Here is a 25,081-nt window from a genome sequence, read left to right as displayed (position 1 = left end):
AATACATGAACAGACAGATTTTTCCAAAGAAGATGTATGAAAGGCCAACAGGTATGTGAAAAGATGCTCAACATCACTAGTCATTAGGGAAATGCAAGTCAAAACCACAGTGAAATGTCACCTCATACCTGTAATGGCCATCACCAAAAAGACAAAATATAACAAATACTGGCGAGGTTGTGGAGAATAGGGAATCCTTGTGCACTGTTGGTGGGATTGTAAACTGGTACAGCTGCTATGGGAAACAGTATGGGGATCTTCAAAAATTAAATACAGAACTACTGCATGATCCAGCAATTTCACTTCTGGGAATATATCCAAAGGAAATGAAAACACTAACTTGAAAAGATATCTGCACCTCCCTGTTCATAGCAGAATTGCGATAGCCAAGACACGAAAGCTGCCTAAGTGTCCATTGATGGATGAATGGATAAAGAAATTGTGGAATATCTGTATAGTGGAATATTATTCAGCCATAAAAAATGAGGAAATCCTGACATTTGTGACAACATGGATGGACCTTGAGCATATAATGTTAGGTGAAGTAAGACAGAGAAAGACAAATACCGTATGATCTTACTTATTTGTGGAATCTAAAACAACAACAACAACAAAAACAAACTCATAGAAAAAGAGATCAGATTTGTGGTTACCAGAGGTGGAGAGAGGAGGAATTGGAGGAAAACAGTCAGAAGGTACAGACTTCCAGTTGTAAGATAAATAAGTACTACAGATATAATATACAGTATGATGACTATAGTTAGCACTGCTGTATGGTATACAGGAAAGTTGTAAAGAGAGTAGATCCTAAGAGTTCTCATCACAAAGAAGAAATGATTTTTTCCCCTTTTTTAAAATTAATTAATTTGTTTTTATTTTTGGCTGTGTTGGGTCTTCGTTGCTGTGCGTGAGCTTTCTCTAGTTGTGGTGAGCGGGGGCTACTCTTCGTTGCAGTGCGCGGACTTCTCATTGGCATGGCTTCTCTTGTTGTGGAGCATGGGCTCTAGGCGCGCAGGCTCAGTGGTTGTGGCTCATGGGCTTAGTTGCTCTGCAGCATGTGGGATCTTCCCGGTCCAGGGCTCGAACCTGTGTCCCCTGCATTGGCAAGCAGATTCTTAACCATTGCGCCACCAGGGAAGCCCTTTTCCCCCTTTTTTGCTTTCTCTTTATTTTATCTACATGAGAGGATGGATGCTAACTAAAATTATTGCGGTAATCGTTTCACAATATACATACGTAAGTCAAATCATTATGCCGTACATCCTAAACTTACACCATGATATATGTCAATTATATCTCAATAAAACTGGGAAAAAGTAATTTTGGCCTATCATGCATGCAATATAAAAATACACTTAAATTTCCCTTGAAGTTTAAATTCCAGAACCATGTCAATCTTCTATTTTCATAACAGTAATAGAGTATAAAATGAAAGTACCTTCTTCATAATCCTTTTTTTCCCCTGAAGATAAGCACAGCTAAGATTGGCTTATATCCATCTAGAACATCATGTATAAAAAATATTTTTCCATAAACAGGATCATATTATAGACTATTGTGTCATCTTCTACAACTTAATCATATATGGTTAAAAAAAATAAGGACACAAAAAGTCCAAAGGAAGAGAATCCAGGTTTAATTGAGCAGGGCTCTGGCTCAAATTTTCTATAATTCTCTTGACTCTGTTCTCTCTGTTTGTTTGGTTCTTAGGCTAGTTTCCCTCATGATTACAACAGGGCTGTATCATCATATCATTTGATGATATCCAAATTCAGCAGCATCCCTAGGCACACAAAGCAGATGACTTTCGTTGCTTTTGTTTATGAGAGTAAGGAGATTTTCCCAGAAACCTCCTGGTAGACTTCCCCTATGCCCACTGTCACATACTCATTGCCCAGATTATTTACCAGGAAGGGGAAATGTGGCTAACACAACTGGCTCAGAGCATGGGGAGGGAGGGAAGAAAGGCTACCTCTACAAAGCTGGATTTTTTTGGGGAGAAAGAGGAGGGTTATATATGTAAATGAACTTTGGACGATTCCTAACGTTCTTTGCTACGATATATAGCAGACGTGGAGTTGGTACCCTTAAGCCTTATTTGGAAGTATTTATTTAGATTTGAGATCCTCCAGGTTCTTAAGCCAAACTAGATCTAGCAAGTTAAATCCCTACCTAGGAATAGAAATCAAAGTCTATGCCCAGTGGTCTTTGAAGCTGGGAAATGGAAAACCCATGTCTCTTCTCCACCCAACTGATTCATGGAGTATTCATTCCATAAAAGTGTATTGAGTTGCTATTGTGAATTCTGGGCTGGTGATACAGGGATAAATAAGAAGGCATCCTTCCTCTTGAGGAATTTAGTGATCTAATAGTGAAAAGAAAAGGTAGACACATCAATGAATGTGGGTGAAGTGTGCTTTTGATAGTAAACAGTCCAGTGAGAGTACAGAGGAGGGAACTCTTAAGTACTTTCCCACCACTACCTCCCCTATATGAAGGCACACATCCTATCATAAATGGCTGAGGTCCTCTACAGGTAAAAACAGTGAAAAGTTTAATGGATTAGTCTGTTTATATTGTTGGCAAGATTATGTTACTAGCTATTTATGTCGAAACTGAAATTCCCAATTATCTACTAATAACATTTTAGTTCAAGAGGCTGGGTTCTATTTGCCTTGCTGTTCACGGACATCCCTAGTAAAGCATAAATACTGCTTTTGGGGAATGGGGCTCTAAAGCTAATAAATTAACACATTTACTGACTGGGTGTGTTCGTTAGCCAGCATCTTTTCTAAAGCCTGTGTACATAATCATGTACCTGTCTTTCATCTGTGAAACTGGTGCAGTGATTTAGAAGGTGAATGGGATTATTATCTCCTAAAGGGCATATAGCTAAAAATATTCACTGGGCAACAACTGTTTATCTACCACTTATGTGAATGTGGACGTTTGTCTATGGTTGAGATATGCATCCTCTATCTGTAGACATTTTCTGTTTTATTATCTTTCTCTCTAGAAAGAATACTTCCTACTCTGAAGCTAAGTATACTATATATTGCTATGTATTTGATGATGTGGTTTCCAGAGACACCAGCACCAAACTCAATAAGGAGGTCAATTTAATCAACATGTAATGTAATCACCATGCCAGCATTATGGACTGTTTTAGATTATGACTCTTGAATGTATAGATTATTTTATTCTATTAGTATCATTCAATTTGAACATCTTCCTCAGATTTTTTGGTGTTTAAAATAAAAAATATTTTTCACGTGTAAATGTTTGATAGCAAATCAGTCAGATAGTAAATTTATGTGCTAGATTGTTCCTGAATTTACCAGTGATTTAAAGATATTCGTAACCTATTGAGCCAAACAGCCTCTAATTTTTATTCTCAAAGTAAACTGTATTTTCTTAAAACAGTCTAGTCTAATTTGACAGAATACATCCTCTTTCACTACTTTTTATCAAATACCAGTTCCCCTTACTTCCTCGACCCCCTCACTAGCACTTTTTCTTACCTTGCTTGAGTTGTCTCCAAAGCATTTCTTTCCTTCTGACATACTATATATTTCTGTTTTTATTTTTATTTTTAAATAAGCTGTCTATCGCCATTAGAGTGTAAATCCCATGCGTGCAAAGTTTTTGATCTGTTGTGTTCAGTGGCTTTACCAGTAACACCTAGGACAAAGCACGAGATGCACTAGATACTGAGGAAATATTTGCTGACTTGAGGGATTGCAAAATAGAATATATAAACCAAAAATTAAAGGGCTGAAAAGTGCCCCAAATTCTGTGTCTACTACTGTGGTGACAGTTTTAGAACCTAAGTAGAACATTGACTGTTCAGTGCAGCTGTTTTTCACCTTTCCCTTCTCTATCGCGAGAGAAAAGAAACATATTCAGAAGGGAAAATGAGAAAATAACCTTTTGGGGTTAGATAACCATGCATCCTTGTCTGTCTGGCACAGTTCAGATTAACACCTGTCACAGCTTAATTCCTATTATCCCCCTTTCACTGTCCGTAGTGCTCCAGTCTGGGTGAGAAAAATGGCCATCCCCAGTCATGATACCTTGGTGAATCATATAAAAGTTTCAGACGTGTTCCCCAGAAGAAATACAGGTAATTTCTACACGTACAAAATCTTTCATATACTTTGAGATTTGAGGACTTAAAAGGAATCCAAGCCACTCTTTTGACTTGTAGCCATACACTCTCAGAATCTATACTTTTTTGCAACTAATCTCAGAGCTGTGAGAGAAGGACGAAGTCCGGTGGGATCTGTATAACTTCGAGATGAGATGGAACATTCTGACAGCGTGAGGTCAGTACTGGAGGTATGACCAGATGTGACTTCTCTGACTTCTGAGATAATGGTGATGCCATTAGCTCTAAGACCCCAACAGAGCTGTGGTCGAGTTCTTTACTGGAACAGGAAACCTTAGAACTGTCCTTAGATCATTGACAGAGTAGTACAAAGAGCAGCACACCCAGGGCACACAGAATGGGCTCCATATTGTAGTGCACTGATTTCCATAGTTCTGGAGACAGTGAGCCTGGTGTGAGATAAAAAGAACCTATTGAAATGGTTACGTGATCTGACATGAGAGAAAAGTGTCTCAATGAGATTAGACAGTGCAGAGAGAGAGAGAGAGAGAGAGAGAGAGAGAGAGAAGTGATAGATAAATCACAGCAGAGACAACAAAAGAAGCAACGTTAGGCCAACAAAATTTAATACTTCATAAGCTGGAGTTACTTGGATTTGTTCACTCTACAGATGTACCATGAGTAACTTATGTTCCAAGCTCTGTGTAGGAGAAATGGTGAGGGAGAGCCTGAGGGGCTAGGGATGTTTCTTCCAGGACAGGACATAAGTGGAATCTGTGCATTATAATATAAACTATAAATTTTGGGGGGAAGTGAAGGATTAAAAATGAGATTCTAGGGGCAAAGATAAAAACTGAGATTATCTTTATACACCCATGGCCTGGAGATTTTTTTTGTTTTGTTTTCTTTCTAATGGTATTAGTGTGTATAACAGTTATGAGTAGGAAAATGGTTTGTATCATGTATTTGATCATGAGATACAGTCTCTATACTTCCAAAATGGATTTGAGGTGAATGCTACATAGTTATTTCAATTCAGTAAATTTGTAGTTAGTTTCACCATAAGGAGTTTTTGGTTCCTTTGAAAACTATTCAAGAATTGCTTAGGAAGAAATCTGTGCACCAGGGGATTCAGCCAATAATTAGATCACCCTTATGGTGTTTCCTCAAGGACTGTTTTGATTATGGCTTCTTTCTAGGTTGAACTGTTGAACAACTGTTCCCTGAGCAGACTGTTCCTAATTTAATTGTTGCTAAGTGAACAATCAGTTTTCATGAAGGAACTTAAGTTTTAGTTTTTCTTCATGTCTAGCTTTAGTTAGTTTCTCATTCTGTCCATTCTCTATCCAAATTGGACTCACTCCCTGAATATGCTCTATTTTCCCCAGTTACATTACTCATATTCTTACCACACTAATAGCTCAACTTAGAATTCCGAGCCATTCAAAAGTTTACCCTATCCTTCTATGCTTATGTCCAAGAAGGTATCTTCCTTGAATTTTTTCATAATCCTCTCTGCCGGAAATAATATTTCTACTCATGGATCCATATCACTGCGTTTTTTGTTTTCCTACATTTTATAATAATTATTTGGTATGTATTATATATAATTTATTTACATTAGAATATGTTTTTTAGAGCAGTTTTGAGATTTACAGAAAACTGTCTGAAAAAGTCCCATAACCTTTCCCCTTCCCTACATCCTTTATTATTATAATACCTTGCATTAGTGTGATATATTTGTTACAATTGACAAACATTATCACTCAGAGTTCATAGTTTACATTAGGACAGATATTGACAAATCATTATCATTCAGATTTCATAGTTTACGTTAGGGTTCACTCTTTGTGCTGTACATTCTAAAAGTTTTGACAAACACATGAGGTCATGTATCCACCATTACTGGTATTGTGCAGAACAGTTTCACTGCCCTAAAAGTCCCGTGTGCTTCACCTCTTCGTGCCTCTCTCCCTTCTAACCACTGATCTTCTTACTGTCTCTCCATAGTTTTGAATTTTCCATAATGTCATATACTTAGAATCATACAGTATGCAGCCTTATTGTTCTGGCTTTTTTCACATAGTGATATGCATTTAAGCTTTCTCTATGCCTTTTCCTAGCTTGATAGCTTGTTTCTTTTTATTACTGAGTAATGTTCCATTGCCCAGTTGTACAGCAGTTTGTTTATCCATTTACCTATTGAAGAATATCTTGGTTACTTCTAAGCTTTGGCAATTATGAATAAACCTGCTGTAAACTCACGTGCAGGTTTTCATGTAGACATAAGCTCCCATCTCCTTTGGGTAAATAATAAGGAAAGATATTGCTTGGTCATATGTTAAGAGTATGTTTACTTTTTTTTTTTTTTTTTTTTTTTCGGTACATGGGCCTCTCTCTCTTGTGGCCTCCCCCATTGCAGAGCACAGGCTCTGGACGCGCAGGCTCAGCGGCCATGGCTCACGGGCCCAGCCGCTCTGCGGCATGTGGGATCTTCCCGGACCAGGGCACAAACCCATGTCCCCTGCATCGGCAGGCGGACTCTCAACCATTGCACCACCAGGGAAGCCCGAGTATGTTTACTTTTGTAAGAGACTGCTAAACTGACTTTGAAAGTGTCTGTAGCATGTGGCATTCCATGAATGAATGAGAGTTCCAGTTGCTCCACATCCTCATCAGCATTTGGTGGTGTCAGTTTTTGGATTTTAGCCATTCTCACAGTTGTATAGATGGCAACTTATTGTTATTTTAATTTGCAATCTCCTGATGACATATGATGTAGACCATCTTTTCATAGGCTTATTTGCCATAGTGTCTTTTTTTGTGAGGTGTCTATTGAGATCTTTTGCCAAATTTTAAATTGGGTTGTTTATTTTCATATTGTTAAGTTTTTAAAATTGAAGTATAGCTGATTTACAATGCATTAATTTCTGCTGTACAGCAAAGTGATTCAGTTACATACATATGTATATATATATATATATATATATATATATTCTTTTTCATATTCTTTTCCATTATGGTTTATCAGAGGATATTGAATATAGTTTCCTGTGCTATACAATGGCACATTGTTATTTATCCATTTTGCATATAATAGTTTGCATCTGCTCATCCCAAACTCCCAGTTTATCCCTCCTCCATCCTCCCTCCCCCTTGGCAACCACAAGGCTGTTCTCTGTGTCTGTGAGTCTGTTTAGTAGATAAGTTCATTAGTCATGTTTTAGGTTTCACACATAAGTGATATCATATGGTATCTGTCTTTCTCTTTCTGACTTGACTTTACTTAGTGTGATATTCTCTAGGTCCATCTATGTTGTTGCAAATGGCATTAGGTCATTCTTTTTTGTGGGTGAGTAGTAGTCTGTTGTATATCATATTGTTGAGAGTTAAGAGTTCTTTGTATATTCTGACTACCAGTCTTTTATCATTATATATGTTTTACAAAGATTTTCTCCCAGTTGTGGGTTGATTTTTAATTCAGCTAACAGTGTTTTTCACAGAGCAGAAGACTTAATTTTCATGAAGTTCAACTTAACAATTTTCCTTTTATGGATCACGCTTTTGGTGTTGTACCTAAAAAGTCATTGCTAAACCCAAGGTCACCCAGATTTTCTCCTATGTTATCTTCTAGAAGTTTTATAGTTTTGTGTGTTATATTTAGGTCTGTGATCCATTTTGAACTCATTTTTGTGGCAAGTTTAAGATCTGTCTAGATTCTTTTTTTTTTAACATCTTTACTGGAGTATAATTGCTTTACAATGTTGTGTTAGTTTCTGCTCTGTAACAAAGTGAATCAGCTACATGTATACATATATCCCCATATCTCCTCCCTCTTGCCTCTCCCTCCCACCTTCCCTATCCGATCCCTCTAGGTGGTCACAAAGCACCGAGCTGATCTCCCTGTGCTATGTAGCTGCTTCCCACTAGCTATCTGTTTTACATTTGGTAGTGTATATATGTCAGTGCTACTGTCTCACTTCGTTCCAGCTTACCCATCCCCCTCCCCATGTCCTTAAGTCCATTCTGTACATCTGCATCTTTATTCCTGTCCCATCCCTAAGTTCATTAGAACCAGTTTTTAAAAATATTTTAGACTCCATATATATGTGTTGGCATACGATATTTGCTTTTATCTTTCTGACTTACTTCACTCTGTATGACAGACTCTAGGTCCATCCACCTCACTACAAATAATTCAATTTCGTTACTTTTTATGGCCGAGTAATATTCCATTGTATATATGTGCCGCATCTTCTTTATCCATTCATCTGTCAATGGACACCTAGGTTGCTTCCATGTCCAGGCTATTGCAAATAGCGCTGCAGTGAACATTGTGGTACGTGACTCTTTTTGAATTATGGTTTTCTCAGGGTATATGCCCAGTAGTGGGATTGCTGGGTCGTATGGTAGTTCTTTTTTTAGTTTTTTAAGGAAGCCCCATACTGTTCTCCATAGTGGCTGTATCAATTTACATTCCCACTAACAGTGCAAGAAGGTTCCCTTTTCTCCACACCCTCTCCAGCATTTATTGTTTCTAAGTTTTTTTGATGATGGCCATTCTGACCGGTAAGTGGTGATACCTCATTGTACTTTTGATTTGCATTTCTCTAATGATTAGTTATGTTCAGCATCCTTTCATATGTTTTTTGGCATTTTGTATATCTTCTTTGGAGAAATGTCTGTTTAGGTCTTCTGCCCATTTTGGGATTGGGTTGTTTGTCTTTTTGTTATTGAGCTGCATGAGCTGCTTGTAAATTTCGGAGATGAATCCTTTGTCAGTTGCTTCATTTGCAAATACTTTCTCCCATTGTGAGGGTTGTCTTTTCATCTTGTTTATGGTTTTCTTTGCTGTGCAAAAGCTTTTAAGTTTCATTAGGTCCCACTTGTTTATTTTTGTTTTTATTTCCATTTCTCTAGGAGGTGGGTCAAAAAAGATCTTGCTGTAATTTATGTCAAAGAGTGTTCTTCCAGATGTTTTCATCTAAGAGTTTTATAGTGTCTGGCCTTACATTTAGGTCTTTAATCCATTTTGAGTTTATTTTTGTGTATGGCATTAGGAAGTTTTCTAAGTTCATTCTTTTACATGTATCTGTCCAGTTTTCCCAGCACCACTTATTGAAGAGGCTGTCTTTTCTCCACTGGATATTCTTGCCCTCTTTATCAAAGATAAGATGACCATATGTGTGTGGGTTTATCTCTGGGCTTTCTGTTCTGTTCCATTGATCTGTATTTCTGTTTTTGTGCCAGTACCATACTGTCTTGATTACTGTAGCTTTGTAATATAATCTGAAGACAGGGAGCCCGAGTCCTCCAGCTCCGTTTTTCGTTTTCAAGATTGCTTTGGTTATTCGGGGTCTTTTATGTTTCCATACAAATGTGAAATTTTTTGTTCTAGTTCTCTGAAAACTGCCATTGGTAGTTTGATAGGGATTGCATTGAATCTGTTGATTGCTTTGGGTAGTATAGTCATTTTCAAAATGTTGATTCTTCCAATCCAAGAACATGGTATATCTCTCCATCTGTTTGTATCATCTTTAATTTCTTTCATCAGTGTCTTATAGTTTCCTGCGTACAGGTCTTTTGTCTCCTTAGGAAGGTTTATCCGTAGGTATTTTATTCTTTTGGTTGCAGTGGTAAATGGGAGTGTTTCCTTAATTCCTCTTTCAGATTTTTCATCATTAGTGTATAGGAATGCAAGAGATTTCTGTGCATTAATTTTGTATCCTGCTACTTTACCAAATTCATTGATTAGCTCTAGTAGTTTTCTGGTAGCATCTTTAGGATTCTCTATGTATAGTATCATGTCATCTGCAAAAAGTGACAGCTTTACTTCTTCTTTTCCAATTTTGATTCCTTTTATTTCTTTTTCTTCTCTGATTGCTGTGGCTAATAGTTCCCAAACTATGTTGAATAATAGTGGTGAGAAAGGGCGCCCTTGTCTTATTCCTGATTTTAGAGGAAATGGTTTCAGTTTTTCACCATTGAGAACGATGTTGGCTGTGGGTTTGTCATATATGGCCTTTATTATGTTGAGGTAAGTTCCCTCTATACCTACTTTCTGCAGGGTTTTTATCATAAATGGGTGTTGAATTTTGTCCCTCCTTAGTCTCAGGTTCATCTTTTTTCTTTTTCTTTTTTTTAAGCCATACGCGGGCCTCTCACTATTGTGGCTTCTCCTGTTGCAGAGCACAGGCTCTGGATGTGCAGGCTTAGCGGCCATGGCTCACAGACCCAGCTGCTCCGCTGCATGTGGGATCTTCCCAGACTGGGGCACGAACTCGTGTCCCCTGCATCGGCAGGCAGACTCTTAACCACTGCGCCACCAGGGAAGCCCTGAATTTACTTGTGGTATTTAATTTAACTTAGTAATTCTTGCAAGAGCCTACATGAAGAGAATACTATATTATTTGGTTAGCACCCATCCACTTGAGTTTGTTAGCATTAAATTTTATGTGCAAACCATTTTAATATATTATGTGCTTGAAAATGGGAGTATTGGTAGTTTTGAATGTGTGTACGTTCCTAAGGATTTGGACAAATTCAGAAAGCAATTTAAATAGTACTACAAGAGCTTTTCCTATTCTAAAAGAGGAATAATTTAGGAAGCAGTAGATCTTAGTCCTCTATTACCCAGTTTAAATTTTAAAAGAAAAAATTTAAACTCCCAAGTGAAAATTCTAAATATTTCCCTTAAGTTGAATGCAATAATGTGGGAGATTGCCAAGTTTACTGTATTGTGTAAATCTGCATCATTGTTTGACATTATTTGACAAATTCAAAAAAAAAATTCTGTCTGATCAATACAAAAATCAGAATAAAGACAGGAAATTGGGCTAAAGTATAATTCAGTGAATTATTGAACTCGGTGACTTCATTTGATTAATTAAATTTATGGTGAGTTTTTTTTTACCAAACTGATGGCAGAAAGGACTTTGTGGTCTCATGTCGTTTAAGAACAAGATGGCATCAGTGATGAATTCTACCAAACATTTAAAGGAGAATTAATACTAATTATTCTCAAACTCTTCCAAAAAACAGAAAGAGGGACACTCCTAAACGTATTCACCAAGGCCAGCATTACCCTGAAACCAAAACCAGACAAGAATACCACAAGAAAAGAAAATTATAGGCCAGTATCCCTGATGAATATAGATGAGAAAATTCTCAACAAAATATTAGGAAGCTGAATTCAAAGATACATTAAAAGGATCAATACTGTGATCAACAGGGTTTTATTCCAGGGATGCAAGGATGGTTTATAATCCACAAGTCAGTCAATGTGATGCACCCCATTAACAAAACGAAGGGTGAAACTCATGACCATCTCAACAGATGCAGAAGGAGCATTTGACAGAATTCAACATCCATTTATGATTGAAAAACTCTCCACAAAGTGGGTGTAGAGGGAGCATACCTCAACTTAATAAAGGCCATATGTGACAGGCCCACAGCAACATTATACGCAGCAGTACAAAGCTGAAAGCTTTTCCTCTACCATCAGGAACAAGATAAGGATGCCCATTCTTTCGACATCTATTTAACATAGTATTGGAAGTCCTAACCAGAGCAATTAGCCAAGAAAAAGCAATAAAAGGTACCAAATTGGAAAGAAAGAAGTAAAACTGTTACTCCTTGCAGGTAATGTGATGTAATGTATAGAAAACCACCGAAAAAGACACCAAAAAACAAAAAGCTGTTGGAACTAATAAACGAATTCAGTAACTGTGCAGGATAAGAATATCAGTATACAAAAATTTGTTACATTTCTCTATGCTAATAGCAAACTATCAGAAAGAGAAATTAAAGAAACAGTGCCATTTACAAGTGCATCAAAAAGAATAAAGTACCAATGAATAAATTTAACCAAGGTGGTGAAAGACCTTTACACTGAGAACTTTAAGACATTGGTGAAAGAAATTGAATGAGACACAAATGAATGGAAAGATATTTTGTGCTCATGAGATAGTAATCAAAACAGTATGGTGTCTGCATAAAAAAGACATATAGATCAGTGGAACGGAACAGAGAGCCCAGAAGTAAACCCATGCATAGATGGTCAGTTGATTTATGACAGAGGTGCCAGCACATACAATGAGAAAGGACAGTCTCTTCAAAATATGGTGCTGAGAAAATTGGACAGCGACTTGTAAAAGAATGAAAATGGACCACTGTCTTATACCATACACAAAAATCAACTCAAACTGGATTAAATACTTGAACATGTGACCTGAAACCATAAAACTTTTGGAAGAAAACATCGGAGGTAAGCTGCTTGACATCAGTCTTGGCGAAGATTTTTTGGATTTGACACCAAAAGCAAAGGCAACAGAAGCAAAAATCAACAAGTGGGACTATATCAAACTAAAAAGCTTTTACACAGCAAAGGAGATATCAGTAAAATGAAAAGACCACCTATGGAATGGGAGAAAATTACATCTCTGATAAGGGGTTAATATCCAAAATATATAAAGAACCCATACAACTCACTGAAAAACAATCTGATTAAAACGGGCAGGGAATCTGAATAGTTATTTTCCTAAAGACTTACAGAGGCCAAAATGTGCATAAAATGGTGCCCAGGATCTCTAATCATCAGGGAAATGCAAATCAAAACCTCAGTGAAGTATAATTGTACACCTTTTATATGAGTGTAGTAAAAACTCCAAGAGATAACAAGTGTTGGCAAGGACGTGGAGAGAAGAGAATCCTTGTGCTCTGTTGATAGGGATGTAAATTCATGCAGCCACTACAGAAAACAGTATGGAGGGTCCTCAAAAAACTAAAATTGAACTATCATATGATCCAGCAATTCCGGTTCCAGCTATTTATCCAAAGGACATGAAAGCACTAACTTGGAAAGATATATGCCCACCCCCCATATTTATCACAGCATTATTTTCAGTAGTCAAGATGTGGAAGCAACCTAAGTGCATATCAGTGGTGAATGGGTAAAATGTGGTATGTACATACAGTGGAATATTATACAGCCATAAAAAGGAATAAATCGGGCTTCCCTGATGGCGCAGTGGTTGAGAGTCCGCCTGCCGATGCAGAGGACACGGGTTTGTGCCCCAGTCCGGGAGGATCCCACATGCCGCAGAGTGGCTAGGCTCATGACCGCTGAGCCTGCGCGTCTGGGGCCTGTGCTCTGCAACGGGAGAGGCCACAACAGTAAGAGGCCTGCGTACTGCAAAAATAAATAAATAAAAATAAATAAATAAATCTTACCATTTTTGACAACATGGATGGACCTTGAAGGGATTATGCTAAGTGAGACAAGTGAAAGACAAATACTATATAATTTCACTTTTATGTGGAATCTGAAAAACAAACAAACAAACTGAACCTGTAGTTACAGAGAACAGATTGGTGGTTGCAGAGGCAGGGTGTAGGAGAGGCAAAATGCGTGAAGGTGGTCAAAAGATACAGTCTTCCAGTTATGAAATTAATAAGCCCTGGGGATATAATATACAGCATGATTACTGTAGTTAATAACACTGTATTGTATATTTGAAAGTTGCTAAGATAGTAGATCTTAAAAGTTCTCATCACAAAAAAAATTGAAAGTTATGTCTGGTTATGGATGTTAACTTGACTTGTTGTAATGATCATTTCACAGTATATGGAAATATCAAATCATTCATCTAATATAAAGTTATATGTCAGTCATATCTGTTTTAAAATATTTTTAAAAATTAAGTGCTGACTATTAAAAAAAGAAGCATTACCACAAAGAAGTACAGGCCCAGGTGGCTTCTCTGATCTATTCCAGCAAACATTTGAGAAAGCAGTAATACCAATCTTAACCTCTTGCAGAATCCTTGTAAACTAATTTTATGATGTCAGTATAACTATGGTCCTAAACCATGAGAAAGGCCTCGCCAGAAAAAATGTTATACACTAATATTTGTCAAGGTCATAGATGCAGAAATCCTCTACAAAATACTAGCAAACCAAATTTATGGATATATAAAATCTGTAGCATATTATAACTAAGGTGGGATTCAACAGTAGTTAATGTATTCATGTAAGTGATTAATGTCTTTCTCCATATTAAAAGACATAAAGGGAAAGATTACATATTTTAATTGATTCTATTAAAACATTTTCAAAATAAATCATTTATTGTAAGTTTGTAATGTAGGGAACTCTTTAATCTGATAGATGCTCTCTGTAAAATGGGAAACCAGTGAAATATTGAATTATTTTAGTGTAATGTTAAATAAAGGGGCAAAGGTGGGCACTATTAGAATTAAAAAGTGAATTTAGGGGCTTCCCTGGTGGCGCAGTGGTTGAGAGTCTGCCTGCCGATGCAGGGGACACAGGTTTGTGTCCCGGTCCGGGAAGATCCCACATGCCGCAGAGTGGCTAGGCCCGTGAGCCATGGCCGCTGAGCCTGCGTGTCCGGAGCCTGTGCTCCGCAACGGGAGAGACCACAGCAGTGAGAGGCCTGCGTACCGCAAAAACAAACTAAAAAGTGAATTTAGTTAAAGTTAGACTCAGTATAAATTGTCAGTTACATTTCTATATATTAGCAAAAAGCAAACATAAAATAAAAATTTCTAAGTGAGTCTACTTATATTGGTATAATACAACATCATGTACCTAGGAATAATTCTAATGAAAGATATATAAACTTTTCCATAGAAAATCGAAAAGCATTTTGAAGGAAATTAAAGGTGACGTAAAAAAAAGAGGGATATACAGTGTTGGAAGCCTGAATATTATAAAGATGGCAGCTATCTCCAAATTTATCTGTCAGTCAATGCAATCTCAATCAAGATGCCAGCAGGTTTTCTTTTTGTGTGCATGAAAATTTATGTCTCTTCTGGACATTATAGGAAATAGAGAGGGTCAGTATTAACAAATATAATACGGAGGAAAAGAACAAAGTTGGGGCCTTTGGCTACCAGATATCAAAACTTATTTTGATGGAACAGTGGTTAGAATAGTATGGTATTAGCACAGATGTAGAAAAATAGGCCAAAATAGAAGAGAGTTCATAAATATCTCCACATGTTAGTAACTTGATTTATGATGGAGGTGGCAATGCAGTACAGTGGAGGCAAGAATTATCTTTTTGTAAATGGTGCAAGGTCAACTGAACAGCTGAATGAGGGGGAAAATGAATCTAAATTCCCTCCCTAGCACCATATACGCAGAAAACCAATACCAAACAGATTGAGGTCTCAGGTAAGAGTTAAGATAATAAATTTTCTCAGAAATTATGTAGGAGGATCTTTTCATGACAAAAAGCACCAGCAATGAAGGAAAAGATGGAGAAACTGTACCAAAACTAAGAATGTCTGTCATCAGAGTTACCATTAAGAGATGGAAAAGACAGGACACAGACTGGGAGAGAATACTTGAAGAATATAAACAATTCTGGGAAATCAGTACGAACAAAAATAGACAACCTAATAGTAAAAAATGGGTAAAAGACTTGAACAAACACTTCTTAACAGCAGATATATTCAAAATATCCAAAGCATACGGAAAAATGCTTCATCACAGTAGGCTTCAGAGAAATGCAGATGAAAACTGTGATGAGGTATTACTACACACCCAACAGAAGATCTAAAATTTAAAAGACTAGGAGTATTGTCAAGATGTGAAGTGAAACTCATACACTCCTGATGAGAGTTAAATGTATACCACTGCTTTAGAAATCTCTCTGGCAGTATCTACTATAGCTAAATATTTGTAAATCCATGACCAAGAAATTCCACTCCTGGCATATACCCAATAGATATATATTCCTATATTCACCAAAAGATATGTACAAGAATATTCACCGTAGAATTACTTGTAATAGCCCTAAGCAGGAAGGAACCCAAATGTTCAACTGTTGAATGGATAAATAAATTGTGACATATTCATACCATGGAATATGATAAGCGGGGAAAATGAATTAATTACTACTACATGCGACAGTGTGATGAATCTTACAAACCTAATGTCAGCTAAAGGAGGTAGATAAAAAGAGAACATAGTCTATGTTTCCAAATTAGAAAAGTAATTAATGGTGATAGAATAATAGTTAACTTTGGAGAGAGTGTGAAGGCAGCTTCTAGGTTGTAGTTTCTATCCTGTTTTTAGATCTGGGTGATGATTACATGGGTTTGTTTATTTGCTAGTACAATTTTGTGAAGCTATATACTCATGATTTATATATTTTTCTGAATTTGTATTTATTAAAAATGTGGGCCCTCCAAATCATAGTTTTACTTTTAGGAAATTGAAACGACTTTATTATGTTTTGAATCCTGGAACACAGTGTGCAGATTTTTCAAGTTTTCCCCCCTAATCTTAATAATAATCAACATGTGTGGTGGAGAATTACTTATAGGGTGGAGTAGATTTTGTTTTTCACTTTTCTCTAATTTATTATTTTAAAAACCTTAGCAGGGTAATGGATTGTAGGTATGTATTAAATATTTCAATTACTTTTCTTATGTTTTGCCTTGATATTAAAAACGTTATATTTATGTTGGATGTTTTATTGTTGTGTCGTAATTATCTAGAAATTTATGTGAAAAACAGGACATGCTATTTGAATAACTGAAACTAAATAACATGTTCGATATCATAAGAATCTCTAGGTTCATTTTACATTCTCTTATCTTGATGTTAAGTGGCACTTACCATAAGAAATAGGCTGGTGAATAATTCCAAATTAAATAGAGACTAAAAATCTGAAACAAAAGAGAAAAAAGATGATGTATCTTGTTTTTGGCATACATAGTAGAGCTTAGGAGAGTGGGCATTTCAAGTTAAAGACCCAATTTCAAGATCAAGCTCCATCCTTTTTTTCCAACAACTATGTTGTTGTTGAGGAAAATGTGTGACACATTTATATGTCATTTGTTTCCTCATGTATAAAATGCAGTCAGTAAGATTAGATGTAAAGTGTCAGCTCAAAGCCTGGCACATAGTAACTCCTTACTATATGACCTATAGATTTTTTTTTTTTTTTTTTAACATTTCCCCCGCGGGCCTCTCACTGTTGTGGCCTCTCCCGTTGCGGAGCACAGGCTCCCGACGCGCAGGCTCAGCGGCCACGGGTCATGAGCCCAGCCGCTCCGCGGCATGTGGGATCTTCCCAGACCGGGGCACGAACCTGTGTCCCCTGCATCAGCAGGCGGACTCTCAACCACTGCGCCACCAGGGAAGCCCATGACCTATAGATTTAATAATAATAACATTCTTTACCTTAAACAGTAAAATAAACAACTTGGAAGAAGCAACCAAACTCATTTTTTTATAGGTATGGAGTAGTTCATGTTTTGTGCCCTAATTTATAACTTCTATATTAATTAAATATATTTAAATTTATTAAAATATACTAATTAAATGTACATATTAAAACAATACAAAAATGGAGATGTCATATGATATAATTTAGAATTAATTACTGTTGTATTATGTTCTTAACTTCTGTCCTCTCTGCTTAGTCGCTATTAAGTTGCTATTTAAATGACTGTTTTATTTTCCTTAATGGAAATTGTGTTTTTATTTGAAAATAAGTTTGCTCATTTGTTGGTCTTAAAATATTTAATGCTGTTTCCTACAGATGGTAAAATATTTATCTTCTCTAAATTAATGGAATCAGTATGTTTTTTAAAAATCCCACATACTTGGATAAAAAATTATTGGAGTAAGTACTCATTTGTCTTATATGCTTTATGGATTTGGTAACTGTTTAAACTATAAAATTGGTCAAGTTCTTTGTGAGCTTTATATTTCCCTTCCTTGATTAGCTTCATATAAATCATTCTCTTCTGCACTGTTTGTAGGTATTTTATTAAATACTTCTTGATAGCATTCATAAGAGATGTGTCATGAAATTGCTCTGCATCGCTTATGCATAATTACAGCTTTATTGTACTTTATCAGTCTTTTAGCTCTGTGGACCATTTGTCTTGTCTTCTGTGTTTAGCTGAAAATTCATCCCCAGCACATGCTGTTGCTAAGTCTTTCTTTGGGTATTTGAATACTGAGTCTGTTATATTATTGCTAATTCTTGCTGCTTAAAAAAGTTTCACTTTTGTAATATAGATCATTAAAGAGCTTCTGTTACTAATACTAGGAACTCTGACTCCTGATTACAGTTTCTCTTTCTTCTAAGAAATTCCCACAACACTTTATCTTTGCACTGATGCAAGTGTGTGTGTGTGTGTACGTGTGTGTGTGGGTACATTTAACATTTTGATGTGAAAATAATGATGGGATAATAGAATGTTTTTGTTAATCATTGATAAAGCATGGCGCATCCTGGTTTCCTGATAAACATGAAAGGGAAATCATTTCACATTTCCTTAAGTTATTTTTCATGGAAGCGAATAAATATAAGAATTTGTCCTTTTAAAGGTAGAAAAGTGAATGATAATTATATTATACTGGACATGACTAAATTGTTTCCCTGTGCCCCAGGATCTAAAGAAATAGATTCATCACTTTAATAGGTTCATGCTTAAAATGAGAACTTGGAGCTTTGGGTAACAGCTAAATATCTTGAAAGCCTACAGTGAAAACCAGGGCTTTCCATTCATTAAAGTATTCTTTCTTAAATAACAATGTGTTTGTAAATTCAGAGGTTGGGGGTAGGCTTAGAAGAGATTTTTCTGAAGACTAAATAAATTATCAACGAAGCCAGAATGCTCTGTTGTAAGTAATCTGTTGAATCTGTTGAATCTCACTGGGCCTTCAAAACAATCCCACCTGTGTATTTAGGTTGATATTTTTATAGCACTTTATAGCATTTAAAGAGTAACCACAATGTATATGCATCTTATGCACATTTCCTTCTTGAAGCTTGTTAATAAGGAGTGGAGATTCTTAGTTATGGCGGAGTAGCATGAGCTTTGGACCTGATTAATGAATTTTCTAAAGAAAAAAAAAATTGCAAGTAAACGTAAATGCATGAAGAGTCTGAAGCAGACCTCAAGTTTCACTGATCCCCAATCATATGTGCTAAAGAAGGGAGGTTGATTATGGAAACTTACCTTTGAGAGAGAGTATATCCCTCAGTGTTGAGATTTTTAAATTCTGATTGATTTGCTAGGAATCTTAGGGCCTTGTAGAGGCAGTCGTTGACATATGGCTTTTTATTCTGTTTTACACTTTGGATATAATTATATTCACTTAATTTTTAAAGAGTCATATAATGGTTATGAGACTAATATGCATTCATTAATAAATACATTTTAAACAATACTTGGATTCTGATGCAGTTTCAGAATTATTTGACAAAGCATGCCTTTTGTTATACTGTGAACATTTATATAATGCTAGAAAGATTGGGCTAAGAGAAATTTTACTTCTATTTCATCAGAGATTTATAGTTAGATGCTGTATTTCTAAACTGATCTTTTTCGTTAAATACATTTTTATAGTTAGAGGAGAATAGTGGTTCCTAAATCAAAGGCCTGTAGGTTTGAGAATTAGGTAAATGTTCACATTTACTTTTGAATATATTAGATTATTGTTATTTCATGTACCTGGGACATATTCAGCCTAATGCCTTTTGAAGTTCTGATTACTAAATTAATTGAAAACGTTTGTTTGAGGAGATTAAATGTTATTAATTAAAAGTTTGGATACTGTTTTGTATCCTTCAGAATTGGAAGTAGGTTTTGGTTCAGGGACCACATTTCAATTTATTTAAATGACAGTAATTAAAACCTTGCTAGCTACTTATTTGTTTGCCTGTTACTATTTTGGCTTTTTCTTTCCACAGAAAGTTGATGTGAAAAAATGGGTATGTGTTTCCACGTATTTACAAAGAGATCGTGATATAAATGGGTGCATGTTTGCTGTTGCCTCTAATCTTTTTGTTTTGCTTCCTAGTGTGGCTGGTACTATGAGTATTCAAAATAACTGCTCTGTTGTAGTCAACACATATTTTACCAGTCTCCAGTTAGAACCTTTAGAAGTTTCTAGTTTTCTTCTTCTGAAATGGAATCTATTAAAATATTCTCTATCCCTGGAACATTATCATCTCTATGTAATCGGCTTTATTGTTATGATAGGCTTCTGGTCAATGAGAAGGCTTTTATTATTAATATTGTGTATGTTTTACCGAAAAATCTTGACTGTTTAATCTTAGAATCCTACTGCTTAGCTCTCATATTTTTCCATGTGCTATAGAAAAAGGCTTTATACATCTTCATACAGTCTTAAAAAGAAAGGTGAATGAGAAAATATCATGAAGAAAGTTAACAGCTGCAGGATTCTGGAGGCTAATTTGGAGACCAACAGTGTGACAAAGTGTGTGATATGGCCAAATTATGTTAACTATTCTTGGTCTCAGTCTCTTCAACTATTGAGAGAGAGGGAGGGAGGGAGGGGGACAGAAGGGAAGGGAAAGATCCTTCCAATTCTGAACTCCTTATAATTCTGAATGGAAATTAGAGTTTCACCAACATTGATATTCCTGATCCACTTCGTGTGCAAAACGTGTGAGGCCCTTCACTGTTGTGTTGTTTTGTTCTTATTTGCCCTGTGACTTAGTATGATGAATCAGCTAATACTCGCTTACTTGATGGCTTCATTTTACTTTCATCATTTTCCCTCATTCTGGGATGCAGTTCCCCTGAGGCAACATCTTGAGACTTCTGCTGTCTTTTCAGTAGCCTTTTACTTGTGTTTCCCAAACAATTGCCCTGTTTCCTAAACTTCTTTCAGCCCTTTATACTTAAAGAAAGTTTTGTTTATTAAATACACCATTTCCATGATGATGACACCCATGTATGGATTTTTTTTTTTAAAGAAGATGTTGGGGGTAGGAGTTTATTAATTAATTAATGTATTTTAGCTGTGTTGGGTCCTCATTTCTGTGCAAGGGCTTTCTCTAGTTGTGGCAAGCGGGGGCCACTCTTTATCGCGGTGCACGGGCCTGTCACTATCGCGGCCTCTCTTGTCGCGGAGCACAGGCTCCAGACGCGCAGGCTCAGTAGTTGTGGCTCACGGGCCCAGCCGCTCCGCGGCATGTGGGATCCTCCCGGACCGGGGCCCGAACCCGTGTCCCTTGCATCGGCAGGCGGACTCCCAGCCACTGCGCCACCAGGGAAGCCCCCCATGTATGGATTTTTGAGAACTACTACTTCTATGTTATAACTCTGGAAATAATCTTAATTCATCATCTGTTTCTTCATAACTAAGCTATTATTAATTTTGTTCAACTCTTTCTTTTTGAAATTTCCTCTCTTCTCTGCCTCTAGTTAAAATTCTGATCTGAATTCTTGTCTTAGGAATGGAAACCTGTTTCTAAGAACATGTGTTTCACCTTTTTGTGCTCCTTCCCCAAGATTAGCCGTCCTCAAAGAAGTCCCTGTCTCATCTTTTTATCCTTTCACTTCCTTTCCAGTATCCCTGTGCTGTATCCAAATCAGTAGTTCTTGAGCCAGCCACTCAAGCCACCTTAATTCCTTTGGAAATAGAATATTTAAATGAATAAACCCCCTTTCTACCACTGTCTAGAAGTATCCCCATTCTTTCCTCTGCATTTGGTTGCTTTTTTGAAGTACCTTGCTATGTGGATTTTCTCCCTCTCATTTTCATAGGGATTTCTCATCTCAGAATTTATTCTTGGTAGGTTTATTTGCAAACCTTTACCTTAGAGAGTGCTTTCTAGTTCTGAGAAAATATTGGAGGTAACATTGAGCTGACAGTCATGCAGTTTAACTCTGTGACTCACTTCATAACCTATGTCAGCTATTTGTGGGCATTCGTCTCGTCTCCTTGTTTATAGGATTAGAATCTGGGCTAGCCCTTTCTGGTTCTAAAATATTACTGTTATGTTAATGATAAGACGTATCAATGCTGAAATGTACCTTCATTGAGATATCATATAATGAAAATATCCAGCTGGATTTGCTCTAGGTAACTGATAATCACTATATGTATAGGTCTCAGTAAATTTTAGGTTTGAGCTGTTTCTTTCTTTGAAGACCCGTATAGGTCCAATCTTATGCACTTGCCATAGGGAGCTTGAAAGTCTACTGTCACAGGTAGAATTTGTTACCTTTTTCTGTTATTTGAAGGGTAACAGAAAACAGTTTAATCCCCTGCCTACCTACCTGCTCTGGGGGCTCATTCTCCTGTGTGCCCTGGGTTAAATTAGGACGGGTTCTATGTTTTCTCATAGGCAATGAAACACCCCCCCCAAGCCATTTCAAGTCACACAAGTCTTATTTCAGTAATTAAAATGCCCAGAGTCCTGTGTAGTGGAACACTCTTGATGTTAATTCTAGTTAAGGGTCTGGGACAGCTCACGCCTCTCCTGGCAGGAGCCTGGAGGGGGTGGGGAGTAGGGAGGAATCTGCATCTCACTTCCCTCTGCCAGTTCCCACACACGCCTGCGCACTGCCTGCGGCTTCTGACCCTCTCAGGGTGTCCTGGCAAGGAGAAGAGGAAAGTTGGCAGGCAGGTCTTATTTGATGAGCCTGTCATTCAACGGGCTGGTCAGGTGTTTTCAGCTGACTTTCTCTCTGGGTAGTTGGGAGGTGACCAGTGGAGATTCTGTCACCGGAAACCTCTGAGCTGGGGTTCTCTTGCTGCATCCACGTGCCCCATCCTGTAGCTGATCAGTGGTGATGACTTCCTCATCCCTGGTCTCTTGGTGGCATTGAAGACAGTCCCAGGCTGGCTCCATCTAGTGTGGCTCCCATTTGCTCTTGGCACTGTGGTCACTTCCCAGTTGTAACGTTACTCTGCTGGGACACAGGTATCCCTGAAGCCACCCTCTCTAGGCTTGAGCTGAGGGCAAGCTCTGGGGAAACAGGACTCCAAGCCAACCAACACTCTCTCTAAGAAACCATCTCTTTGCTCTCCAACCTCTCCTGATAGCCTGGAGCTGGGGGCCAGCTTAGGGCAGCAGTTGGATTTTCAGCCACCTGCTTTGGTGTCCCTGTTTGGGTGGTATCACAGTGTGATTTAGAATATGAGGGTATTTGCCACTACTTTGTTCTGAAACAGGTGTCCTATTTTAACACCCCATTATATTTGCTTGTCTACAGAACACAGGTGACAACCCCAGAATGAGACTTCTAGAAGCCTTATAAAACTTAAATATACTGAAAATTAGGCTTGCTTCTTTATAAATTTTCTCATAGCGTCATTCTGGAAACTTCATCACACGTCAGTCAACCTCTCTCTCTCTCCCCCCTCCTCCTCCCCTCCTTCCATCCTCTAGCTGTTTTCCCGTGTCTCTGAGCACCTTTGGGCATTTGTGTTTAATCAAGAGCTCATTGAGTAATCAAATGCTGCTCTTCATACTTCAAGAGGGAATAACATTTGTGAGTTCTGGATTAAAACGTGATGAATTGTTATTTCCATCTACTCCACCCTCAGCCCTCTAGCCCCCTAACCTCTAGCATCGGTTTCTAACATGGAGGCCTGGGATCGCAGTCATGGATGGAGCTGGGGACAATAAAGGGATGGAAAACATTGTCATATTGTTGTATGTGAAGCATTGTCTGTAGACCAAATGATGTCTCATACATATTAAAAAATATGTTGATGCTGTTGGAATTATTAAGCTACAAAATCCTTTCAAATGTTTCTAACTGAGAGTAGTTTTAATAATGCATTTTTTCGTGCAGCTACTATGATGTGAGGGTCTATGAAGTGCTCTCATGTTATCAAGATTCAATCATGTTTGAAATGGTTTTGAAAAAAATATACAGAATCTTCTATGTCCTGATAAAGACAGTTTTTTCTAGGCAGGTGGTGCTCTGAGTGTAGGGCAGGCTTTATCGGTCCTCAGGTCATTATGATCCACATACTCTCCGTAGAGATCAATTTGTTGGTTTTTGATTGAGAGAAAGGTGGGAAAGGAAGGAAGCCCTCAGGCTTCCCTGGTGGCGCAGTGGTTGAGAGTCCGCCTGCCGATGCAGGGGACACGGGGTCGTGCCCCGGTTGGGGAGGATCCCACATGCCGCGGAGCGGCTGGGCCCGTGAGCCATGGCCGCTGAGCCTGCGCATTCGGAGCCTGTGCTCCGCAACGGCAGAGGCCACAACAGTGAGAGGCCCACATACTGCAAAAAGAGAAAAAAAAGAAAGCCCTCAATAGCTTTTCTACTTCATGTTTTAGGCATTCATGCAGCTCAGTGATTTATAAATGTGTCACAGAGATAAAAGATGAGGATTTATAGTAGCTTATCAGAATTGTTTATTTTCCTTTACTCTTCTAAAGAAAAACTGGATAATTATATATACATATATATGTCAGATCCTTACACATGAGAGAAAAGACAGTCCATTTAGACACTGTCTGGAAAGAGTTGTTGATAGGTTGAAAAAGACAACAGTTGCTCCCAATCTGCCCCCAAATTATACTGAATTCTTATAAAAACATAGCAGCATACACATATCACTAGCTGCCAGTGATGGTCATTAATATGAGTAACGCAAGAGCATTGCCACGGGCCCTATCATTATATGTATAATTGCTTTTTTGTGGGCTAAAAGCGGAACCCTCTTTTAGATGCTTTCTGGGCCCACCATCAACATGTCTGTCAATCAGCGCAGTCTTGAGTATTTTCAGTGGGGAAGTCTTAGAAAGCTAAGCATTTACATAGGATATCTTCATCATAAGAGAAATTGTTGAGGTTTTTCACAAAGATATACCCACATATGCTATTAGATAGTATATATTGATATATGTTTGGAACTTGGAATTGTTAATCTTAAATTTCTTTTGCCCTCTAAAATTCTGGGGGAAGCATGGTTAATTTTTAAAAAGCCACCAACAAGCCAAAGTCTTTAGTGGTGAAATATTTTTTCCTTTTCTCGACATAATGAAATTTACCACATGTATCCTCACTCACAGAGGAGAGAAGACCAGCTGGAGGATTATGGAGAATCCTAGCCTCTTGATACAAGGAGAAAAAAGATGACAGAAGAGGCTTAAGTCTGATGGATATTTGGTGTGCAGAGTAGGACATTTCACTGCCTCAGTGGAAACTT

The 25,081-nt window shown here is 37.5% G+C and overlaps 1 protein-coding gene across 1 annotated transcript in view; it reads left to right on the top strand.

Annotated features, from left to right (window-relative positions):
• Window positions 1-25,081, top strand: part of RYR2 (ryanodine receptor 2) — a 523,123-nt gene that overhangs the window by 61,503 nt on the left and 436,539 nt on the right. Inside the window, exon 4 of the mRNA XM_007452954.1 lies at window positions 19,855-19,871. Within this exon, the coding sequence (XP_007453016.1) occupies window positions 19,855-19,871 (17 nt within the window). The remainder of the gene's footprint in view (window positions 1-19,854; window positions 19,872-25,081) is intronic.

This window comes from Lipotes vexillifer, unplaced genomic scaffold (genome assembly GCF_000442215.2).
Source record: "Lipotes vexillifer unplaced genomic scaffold, Lipotes_vexillifer_v1.1 scaffold1088, whole genome shotgun sequence".
Classification (NCBI taxonomy): Eukaryota; Metazoa; Chordata; class Mammalia; order Artiodactyla; family Lipotidae; genus Lipotes; species Lipotes vexillifer.
This window is presented reverse-complemented; position numbering and strand designations above follow the sequence as displayed.